This window comes from Coturnix japonica, unplaced genomic scaffold, assembly GCF_001577835.2.
Source record: "Coturnix japonica isolate 7356 unplaced genomic scaffold, Coturnix japonica 2.1 chrUnrandom514, whole genome shotgun sequence".
NCBI classification, from domain to species: Eukaryota; Metazoa; Chordata; class Aves; order Galliformes; family Phasianidae; genus Coturnix; species Coturnix japonica.
The window spans coordinates 63,353-73,796 of record NW_015439901.1 but is presented as its reverse complement, the minus strand read 5'-3'; the positions used below and the strand labels follow the sequence as shown (position 1 = coordinate 73,796).

General features: G+C 55.8%; 1 protein-coding gene across 1 annotated transcript in view; it reads left to right on the top strand.

Annotated features, from left to right (window-relative positions):
• The window catches only part of TYK2 (tyrosine kinase 2), a 24,093-nt gene that overhangs the window by 11,420 nt on the left and 2,229 nt on the right, over positions 1–10,444 (top strand). Inside the window, exons 6-20 of the mRNA XM_032441724.1 lie at positions 739–1,142; positions 1,665–1,841; positions 2,605–2,762; positions 2,834–2,957; positions 3,338–3,533; positions 3,622–3,731; positions 4,318–4,503; positions 4,586–4,673; positions 5,422–5,549; positions 6,571–6,706; positions 7,373–7,524; positions 7,609–7,759; positions 7,944–8,041; positions 8,800–8,992; positions 10,040–10,158. Coding sequence (XP_032297615.1) covers positions 739–1,142; positions 1,665–1,841; positions 2,605–2,762; positions 2,834–2,957; positions 3,338–3,533; positions 3,622–3,731; positions 4,318–4,503; positions 4,586–4,673; positions 5,422–5,549; positions 6,571–6,706; positions 7,373–7,524; positions 7,609–7,759; positions 7,944–8,041; positions 8,800–8,992; positions 10,040–10,158 — 2,420 coding nt within the window. The remainder of the gene's footprint in view (positions 1–738; positions 1,143–1,664; positions 1,842–2,604; positions 2,763–2,833; positions 2,958–3,337; positions 3,534–3,621; positions 3,732–4,317; positions 4,504–4,585; positions 4,674–5,421; positions 5,550–6,570; positions 6,707–7,372; positions 7,525–7,608; positions 7,760–7,943; positions 8,042–8,799; positions 8,993–10,039; positions 10,159–10,444) is intronic.

Below are 10,444 nucleotides of genomic sequence, written 5' to 3'. Positions count from 1 at the left end.
TGGGATTTGAGGGGTATAGAGTGGGATTTTGGGAGGCATGGGGGGGATTTTGGGGTCGGGATTTGGGGATTTGAGGTCAGGATTTGGGTTAGGATTTTGGGGATGGGATGTGGGGATTTTGGGTTTGGGATATGAGGGATTTTGGGTTTGGGATGTGGGGATTTTGGGTCGGGATCTAGGGATTTTTGGGTCGAGATTTGGGGTCAGGATGTGGGGATTTGGGGTTTCGGATATGGGGGATTTTGGGTCAGGATTTGGGGATTTGGGGGTCAGGATTTGTGTCAGGATTTTGGGGTCGGGATGCGGGGATTTTGGGTCAGGATTTGGGGGTTTTGGGTTTGGGATATAGGAGATCTGGGGTCAGGATTTGTGTCAGGATTTTGGGGTCGGGATGTGGGGATTTGGGGTTTGGGATATGGGGGATTTTGGGTCAGGATTTGGGGATTTGGGGGTCAGGATTTGTGTCAGGATTTTGGGGTTGTGATGTGGGGATTTTGGGTCAGGATTTGGGGGTTTTGGGTTTGGGATATAGGAGATCTGGGGTCAGGATTTGTGTCAGGATTTTGGGGTCGGGATGCGGGGATTTGGGGTTTGGGATATGAGGGATTTTGAGTCGGGATGTGGGGATTTTGGGTCAGGATTTGGAGATTTGTGATGGGGATTTTGGCTCAGGACTTTGTGGTCAGGATTTGGTGTGGAATCACTGGGACATACCCCCATCACTTCTTCTTTCTCCCCCCCGTTTCCATTTGAGCAGCTTCAAGTCGTGCATCCCGCGCTCCTTCCGGCTCCAGATCCAACAGAACAGCGCCGTGACCCGGTTCCGAATGAAGAACGTTTTCCGCAAGTTCTTGCGGCGCTTCCAGCAGCACACGGTTGGCTCCGGGATGGTGACGCGGGAGGATGTCATGTTCAAATACTTGGCCACCCTGGAGCTCTTGGCGACCCGGTTCGGTACCGAGAGCTTCGCCGTGCTCTCATTGGACGTCTGTAATGAAGGGGAGAAGACCCAGCCCTATATTAATGGGGGGAGCCCCATAGAGGAGCGGGGGGACGCGGTGGGTCCTGAGGGATGTTCTGTCAGCCATGAGGTTCTGGTCAGTGGTACCGGTGGGATCCAGTGGCGGCCCGTGTCCAGGGAGGTGAGTTTGGGGGGGTGTGGGGTGGGTTTGGGGTTGGGAGGGTCCTTAAAGGTGGTAAAATGGGGTGGGTGTGGGTTGGGAGGGTCCTTAGAGGGCATAGAGTGGGAGGAGGTTGGGTTGGGAGGGTCCTTAAAGATGGTAGAGTGGGAGGAGGTTGGGTTGGGAGGGTCCTTAAAGATGGTAGAGTAAGTTGGTTTGGGTTGGGAGGGTCCTTAAAGGTCTTAGAATTGGGTGGATTTGGGTTGGGAGGGTCCTTTAAGGGCACAAAATGGATTCCATTTGGGTTGGGAAAGTCCTCTAAGATCACAGAAGAAATGGGTTTTGTATTGAAAAGTTCCTTAACAGTGATAGAATGGGTTGGGTTTGGGTTGGGAGGGTCCTTGAAGATCACAAAATAAATTGGTTTTATATTGGAAAGTAACTCAACGCTCATAAAATGGGTTGGGTTGGGAGGGTCCTTGAAGATCCCAGCACCACGGTTACGGTTGGGTTGGGTTCCCAACACTCCATTTCACCCTACAGAGCCTTGAGGTCGTCTCCCAACGCGGGTATTTGTGGTGGAAGAAGAGACGGAAGGAACCGGAACCCCCGGAACCAACGGAGCACCCATGGGTGCACTTCTGTGACTACCAGGAGATCACCCACGTCGTCATCCAGGAGAGCAGGGTCAGCGTCCACCGACAGGACAACAAGTGTCTGGTGAGCAGTGGGAAAAAGGGGGGGGGGGAGGGGTTTTTTGGGTGCAGATTGGGCAGATTTGGGGCTGTTGGGATGTGGGAGGTGGAAAGGAGCAATGGGGTTAGGGTTGATTCAAGGGTTGGCCAACAGTCAACTCAATGATTGGCTGGTGGTTGACCAAGTTGGCCCAATGGTTGATCAACAGTTGACCAGTGGTTAACCCAGTGGTTGACCCAATGGTTGATCATCGGTTGACCCAATGGTTGATCATCGGTTGACCCAGGGATTGATCATTGGTTGACCCAAGGGTTGGACATTGATTGACCCAAAGGTTGGGCACTGGTTGACCCAATGGTTGGACACCAGTTGACCCAATGGTTGATCATCGGTTGACCCAAGGGTTGGACATTGGTTGACACAACAGTTGACCATTGGTTGACCCGGTGGTTGACCATCAATTGACCCAAAGGTTGGCCATTGTTTGACCCAAAGGTTGGCCATTGTTTGACCCAAAGGTTGGCCATCGGTTGACCCAACAGTTGACTATTGGTTGACCCAATGGTTGGCCATCAGTTGACTGAATGATTGACCATTGGTTGACTATTGCTTGACCATTGGTTGGCCATCGGTTGACCCAACAGTTGACCATCAGTTGACCATCGGTTGGCCATTGGTTGACCCAACGGTTGACCAATGAGCCAGCAGAGCCCCAGATTCCCCCTCCAACCCCATAACTGCCACCATTTGGGGTCTGCTCATCCCCCCACCTCATTGCCTCCCCCAGGAAATCCTCCTCCCGTCCCACCCCAGCGCTCTGTCCTTCGTCTCCCTATTGGACGGATACTTCCGACTGACGGCCGACTCCAACCATTACCTGTGCCCCCACGTGGCCCCGCCGCGCCTCCTCATGAGCATCCACAACGGCATCCACGGCCCCATGCAGTGCGTCCCGCGCCCCACTGCCAGGCCCCACATCCTCGGGGGGTCCCCCACAGCCTTTCCCCTTCACCCAGGGAGGAATTCGTCTTGGCCAAGCTGCGTCGGGAGGAGGACGAGGACGGGCTCTACGTCCTCCGATGGAGCGCCCTCCATTTTGATAGGGTGATTCTGGCCGTGGCAAAGAGGGACCCCCAGGAGGTACCGCGGCCGTCCCGGTGTCGGGGTGGGGGGAGAGGGGGGGAGATCCACATGTATTGGGGATTAGAACCCAACAAGCTCTACCAGAACCCAGCGGGCTCCACCAGAACCCAGCAGGCTCCACCAGAACCCAGCAGGCTCCACCAGAACCCAACGGGCTCCACCAGAACCCAATGGGCTCCACTAGAACCCAATGGGCTCCAGTAGAACCCAATGGGCTCCACCAGAACCCAACGGGCTCCACCAGAACCCAGTGGGCTCCACCAGAACCCAACGGGCTCCACCAGAACCCAACAGGCTCCACCAGAACCCAACAATCTCCTCTATTCTCTGACCGCTGAGTGCCGCCATCCCACCTCCCCCCACCCTCCATCCCCCAGGACCCAGATGTACCGGGAGGTCTCCGGTTCCGCCAGTTCCGGATCCAGAAGGAGGAGGGCGGCTCCTTCGTGTTGGAGGGCTGGGACCGGCGCTTCCCCACCATACGGGCTCTGCTGGACGCCCTGCGGGGCTGCACGCTGCGCTCCGGCAACGACAGCTTCACGTTACAACGCTGCTGCCTCCCCAAACCAGGGGGTAAGAACCAAATCCCACCCCCCAACAACCCCCACCCCCCACCCTATGGCCATTGGGGAGGGGGCTGAGGGGTCCCTTTTGCTGCCAGAGGTGTCGGATCTGCTCATCTCCACGCGGAAGGTGAAGGGAGAAGAGAAGCGGAGCCTGAACCTCACCCAGCTCAGCTTCCATCAGATCCGCAAGGATGAGATCGAGCAGGTTGGGGGGCTCAGACCCACATCTGTGTGTTTGGGGGGCGGGGAGGGAGGCACGGACCAATCCCGGAGCTGTTGGGGTCCATGGGGGTCTTTGGGGAGCCAACCCGGTCCAACCGGAGCCATAAAAAGCCAACTGGTGGCCAATGGGTGGTCAACGTGGCCAATGAGGGCACACCATTGGCTTGTGGTCAACCAATGGGCAACAGGATGCTAGTGGCCATCTTAGCCAATAAGGGCACACTGTCAGCTTCTGGTCAACCAATGGGTACCAGGATGCCAGTGGCCATCTTGGCTGATGAGGGCAGGCCATTGGCTAGTGGTCAACCAATGGTCAACCATTGGCCACCATGACACCAGTGGCCATCTTGGCCAATGAAGGCACGCCATTGGCCCATGGTCAACCAATAGTCAACCATTGGCCACCAGGGATGTCAGTGGCCATCTTGGCCAATGAAGGCACGCCATTGGTCAACCAATAGTCAACCATTGGCCGCTGGGATGCCAGTGGCCATCTTGGCTGATGAGGGCACGCCATTGGCTCATGGTCAACCATTGGCCACCATCTGACCATCACCTCCCCCTATCAGCGATCCCACCTGGGTCAGGGCACCCGCACCAACATCTACGACGGCGTCCTGCACATCCGCGGTGCCGCCGGGCCCGACGCCGACCAGGCCCCATATTTCCCCTCCGAGCCGAACAACAACAGCGACGGCCGCCAGATCCACGTGGTGCTCAAAGTCTTGGACCCCAACCAACGTGACATCGCCCTGGTGAGACCCCCGCCCACCCAACGCCCACCCATGGGGGCCGTGTTGGGGTCGGCTGTGGGTCTTTGGGACGCTCTCCTTGCAGGCGTTCTTTGAGACGGCCAGTTTGATGAGCCAAGTGTCGCACGTCCACTTGGCCTTCGTGCACGGCGTCTGCGTGCGGGGATCTGAGAGTGAGTGATTCCTGGTTTTCTGCCCCAAAAAGTGCCCTCCCGTAGCAAGGAATGGGGCTGGGGGGAGGAAGGGGGGCTTAAGAATGGGTCTAAAGAGACTCTATTCTGATTTGGTGGTTTTTGAGCTTTAAGGATCCTTTGTTACCCAATTTTTTGGTGGTTTGATGGTTTTGTGATCTTGAAGGACCTTTCCAAGCCAAACCCAACCCGTCTTATGCCCTTTAAGGACCCTTCCGACCCCATCATTCTTTGGTTTTGTGGTTTTAAAGGACCCTTCCAACCCATCCCATCATTCTGTGCCCTGTAAGGACCTTTCCAACCCACTCTGTGGTTCTGTGACCTTTAAGGACTCTTCCAGCCCATTCAGTGGTTCTGTGACCCTTTCAACCCATTTCGTTACCTTGAAGGACCTTTCCATACCAACCATCCCATAGCTCTGTGGTCTTAAGGGACCCTTCCAATCCATTCCGTGGTTCTATGACCTTTAAGGACCCTTCCAACCTCAAATCGACCCCTTCAATAACCTTTAAGGACCTTTCCAACCCCAAACCCACCCATTCAATAACCTTTAAGGACCTTTCCAACCCCAAACCAACCCATTCAATGACCTTTAAGGACCTTTCCAACCCCAAACCAACCCATTCATTGACCCATAAGAACTCTTCCAACTCAAACCCAACCGAATCTATCATTCTATGACCTTCAAGGACCTTTCCAACCCCCTCCCACACCCCATTTCCACCTACAGACATCATGGTGGAGGAGTTTGTAGAGCACGGCCCATTGGACGTCCTGCTGCGGAAGGAGAGGGGCCGAGTCCCCGTGGGGTGGAAGATCACGGTGGCCAAGCAGCTGGCCAGCGCCCTCAGCTACCTGGTGAGCACCGGGGGGGCACAGGGGGGTCCCCATGGTCACCTTGGGGCGCAGAGACACCCATTTGTGGGTTGGGGTTGACCAGTGGTTGGCCAGCGGGTAACTAATGGTTGGCCAACTGTTGACCAGTGGTTGACCAGTGGTTAACTAATGGTTGACCAACTGTTGGCCAGTGGGTAACTAATGGTTGGCCAACAGTTGACCAGTGGTTGAGCAATGGTTAACTAATGGTTGACCAACTCTTGACCAGTGGTTGAGCAGTGGTTAACTAATGGTTGACCAACTGTTGGCCAGTGGGTAACTAATGGTTGGCCAACAGTTGGTCAGCTCTTGACCAGTGGTTGACCAATGGTTAATGGTTGACCAACTGTTGACCAGCGGTTGAGCAATGGTTAACTAACGGTTGACCAACTGTTGACCAGTGGTTGAGCAATGGTTAACTAATGGTTGACCAACTCTTGACCAGTGGTTGACCAGTGGTTAACTAATGGTTGGCCAACAGTTGGCCAGTGGGTAACTAATGGTTGGCCAACAGTTGGTCAACTCTTGACCAGTGGTTGACCAATGGTTAATGGTTGACCAACTGTTGACCAGTGGTTGAGCAATGGGTAACTAATGGTTGGCCAACAGTTGGCCAACAGTTGACCAATGGTTGACCAATGGTTAACTAATAGTTGGCCAACAGTTGGTTGACTCTTGACCAGTGGTTGACCAGTGGTTGACTAATGGTTGACCACTGGTTAACCAACTGTTGACCGGTCGTTGACCATCATTTCACCACTGCTTGATTAACGGTCTACTAATTATTGACCATTTGTTGACCAATGGTTGACAAGTGGTTGGCCAACTGTTGACCAATCATTGGCCAGCGTTTCCCCACTACTTGATTAACGTCTTACTAATTATTGACCAATGGTTGACCAATGGTTGAGCAACAGTTGTGACCCAATGGCCAAAACCAACCAGGCCAAGGGTGAGGGGGGGGACCTCAACCCAACATGGCGGGTGTCCCTGCTCCCCCCAGGAGGACAAGGGCCTGGTGCACGGCAACGTGTGTGCCAAGAACGTCCTGTTGGCACGGACCGGGTTGGGGGACGGCGCCGTGCCCTTCATCAAACTCAGCGACCCCGGGGTCAGCTTCACCGCGCTGTCACGGGAAGGTGAGGGGTCCATGTAGGGGTCCCTTGTCCTCCATGCAGGGTGGGGGATGGGGAGGAGTTGGGGTTGCAGTTGGGGTTGGGGTCAGGGTTGGGACAGTGTTATCCTTGGGGTTCTGTTGAGCTTTAGGGTGTGGTTGGGATGGAGTTGGGATGGGATCGGAATAGGGTTGGGATGGGGTTGGGATGGGATCGGGATCAGGTTGAGATGGGATCAGAATAGGGTTGGGATGGAGTTAGTGATGGAGTTGGTATGGGGTTGGGATGGAGTTGGGATGGGGTTAGTGATGGGATCGGGATGGGGTTGGGATGGAGTTGGGATGGGATCAGAATTGGGTTGGGTTGGGATGGGGTTAGTGCAGGGATCGGGATGGGGTTGGGATGGGATCAGAATAGAGTTGGGATTGAGTCCTACTGGAACCTTCTCCTACTGGTAGACCCCCCTGTCACTACTGGGAACTCCATCCTACTGGGAGCCCCCCTACTGGGAGTCCCCTCCCCATTGGGACCCCCTCCTACTGGGACCCCCCTCCCCATTGGTCCCCATTCCTACTGAGCCCCCACCTATTGGTACCCCCCCATCTACTGAGCCCCCCCTTCCCCCCACACCCCCCTCCCACCCCTCACCCCACCCCATCCCCCATCACCCCATTATCCCCCCCCATAAAGAACGAGTGGACCGGATCCCCTGGATCGCCCCCGAATGCATTGAGGACGTGGGGACCCTCCATCCATCGGCCGACAAGTGGAGCTTCGGCACCACGCTGCTGGAGATCTGCTTCGACGCCGACGTCCCCCTTAAGGAACGCACCCCAGCCGAGGTCCATCCCCTATTGCCCCTATTATCCCCCCTTCCCCACCTTCTCAAGGCAAAAAGACCCTAAAATGATCATTTTATACCCCAGAAAGAGCGTTTCTATGAGAAGAAGCATCGTCTGCCCGAACCGTCCTGCCAGGACCTGGCTGTCCTCATCCAGAGCTGCCTGAGTTACGGCCCCGCTGAGCGCCCGTCCTTCCGCACTGTCCTACGGGACCTCACCCAGCTCCAGCCCCACAGTGAGCCCTGGCCCCATTCATTCACCCCATAGGAGCATCTCCCATGGGGTGCTGCTGCTCCATTCCCATCCCTCATTCCAGGACCTGGGGTGTGAAAAATGGCGGCCCTATGGCATTATTGGGGGGCACTGGGTTTGTTTCCCACCCCACAACCCCCCCACCCCATAAGTTCTGTCCCTTCCAGACCTGGTGGACGTCTCCTCTGTCAACCCTGATGTCCCCGTATCCGACCCCACCGTCTTCCAGAAGCGTTACCTGAAAAAGATCCGCGATCTGGGGGAGGTGGGGCTGGTGTGGGGGGCTGAAGTGTGGGGCTGGGCGAAGGGGTGGGACAAGAGGGTCCCTATGGGGCGGGGAGGGACCTCACGGGGTGGGGAGGGACCTTATGGGGCAGGGAGGGACCTTAGGAAGGGGGGAAGGACCTTATGGGGTGGGGAGGGACTCCATGGGGCAGGGAGGGGCCTTATGGGGCGGGGAGGGACCTTATGGGGCAGGGAGGAACCTTATGAGGGGGGAAAGGACCTTATGGGGTGGGGAGAGACTCCATGGGGCCCGGAAGGACCTCATTGGGTGGAGAGGGACTTTACAGGGCAGGTTGACCATTGGTTGGACATTGGTTATCCATTAGTTGGCCATCAGTTGACTATTGGTCATTGGTTGGCCAACAGTTGACCATCAGTTGACTATTGGTCATTGGTTGACTATTGGTTGACGATCAGTTGACTATTGGTCATTGGTTGACCATCAGTTGACTATTGGTTGACCATCAGTTGACTATTGGTCATTGGTTGGCCATCAGTTGACTACTGATCATTGGTTGGCCATCAGTTGACTATTGGTCATTGGTTGGCCATCAGTTGACTATTGGTTGGTCATTGGTTGGCCAACAGTTGAGTATTGGTTGACTATTGGTTGACCATCAGTTGACTATTGGTCATTGGTTGGCCAACGGTTGACCATTGGTTGACCATCAATTGCCACGACCCCAATCTCACTGCTGACCCCATTGCCCGTCCCCAACACCCCCCGTGTCCCCATAGGGTCACTTTGGCAAGGTTGGCCTCTACTGCTACGACCCCACCAACGACGGGACGGGCGAGATGGTGGCTGTGAAGTCGCTGAAGGGCGGCTGCAGCCCGCAGCTCTTGGCCAGCTGGAAGAAGGAGATCGCCATCTTGAAGACGCTCTACCACGACAACATCGTCAAGTACAAGGGCTGCTGCAGCGAGCAGGGTGCGATGGGACCCCCGTGGGGCCAACACTACGGCAGATTGGGGGGGATGAGAAGGGAATTGGGGGGGCTGGGGGTTGTGGTTTGGGGCATCTATATTGATTGGGGTTGGGGTTGGGTCGGCTGTTGTGGTTGGGGTCGTGGTTGGAGGTGTTGGTTGGGCTTTGGGATCTGTCTCATGGTTGTAGGTCTTGGTTGGGGTCTGTTGGGATTGAGGTTGGGATTGGGGCACCTCTCATGGTTGGGTCATGGTTGGAGGTCTTGGTTGGGCTTTGGGATCTGTCTCATGGTTGGGGTCTTGGTTGGGGTCTGTTGGGATTGAGGTTGGGATCGGGGCACCTCATGGTTGGGGTTGTTGTTGGAGGTCTTGGTTGGGCTTTGGGATCTGTATCATGGTTGGGGTCGTAGTTGGAGGTCTTGGTTGGGGTCTATTGGGATTGGGGTTGGGCTTGGGATGCCTCTCATGGTTGGGGTCGTGGTTGGAGGTCTTGGTTGGGGTCTATTGGGATTGGGGTTGGGATTGGGGCACCTCTCATGGTTGGGTCATGGTTGGAGGTCTTGGTTGGGGGTCTTGGTTGGGGTCTGTTGGGATTGAGGTTGGGATTGGGGCACCTCTCATGGTTGGGGTTGTTGTTGGAGGTCATGGTTGGCTTTGGGATCTGTATCATGGTTGGGGTCGTAGTTGTAGGTCTTGGTTGGGTTCTGTTGGGATTGGAGTTGGGATTGGGGCACCTCTCATGGTTGGGTCTTGGTTGGGGTCTGTTGGGATTAGGGTTGGGTTTGGGGCACCTCTCATGGCTGGGGTCATGGTTGAAGGTCTTGGTTGGGCTTTGGGATCTTCCTCATGATTGGGATCATGGTTGGGGTCGTGGTTGGGATCTGTCTCATGTTTGGGCTCATGGTTGGGCTTTGGGATCGCTCTGTTGGTTGCTCCCAATGGGATTTCCCCCTCCTGGTTGGGGTTTGGTCACGCCTCGTGGTTGGGGTCGTATTTTGGGGCATTGGACCCCAATTTTGGGGTCTCTCCACCCCCCACATCCCCCCAACAGGGGATCAGATGGTGCAGCTGATCATGGAGTACGTCCCGCTGGGCAGCCTACGGGACTTCCTGCCCCGGCACCGTGTGGGGCTGCCCCACATCCTCCTCTTTGCCCAGCAGATCTGTGAGGTTGGGGCTCAGCCTCCCCCCATTCCCACATTTCCTCAATATTACCCTCCCCATACCTCCCCCATCCCCACATTTCCCCCCAGTCACTCCATATTCCACTCCTATTTACCCCCATCCCCCCATTTCCCCCTCTATTTCCCTCCCATCCCTCTATTTCCCCCCCTATTTTCCCCCATTCCTTTATTTCCCCCCATATCTCCCCCCATCCCCCTATTTCCCCACTATTTTCCCCCCAATCCCCCTATTTCCCCCCATATCTTTGCCCCATTCCCCCATTTCCCCCCGT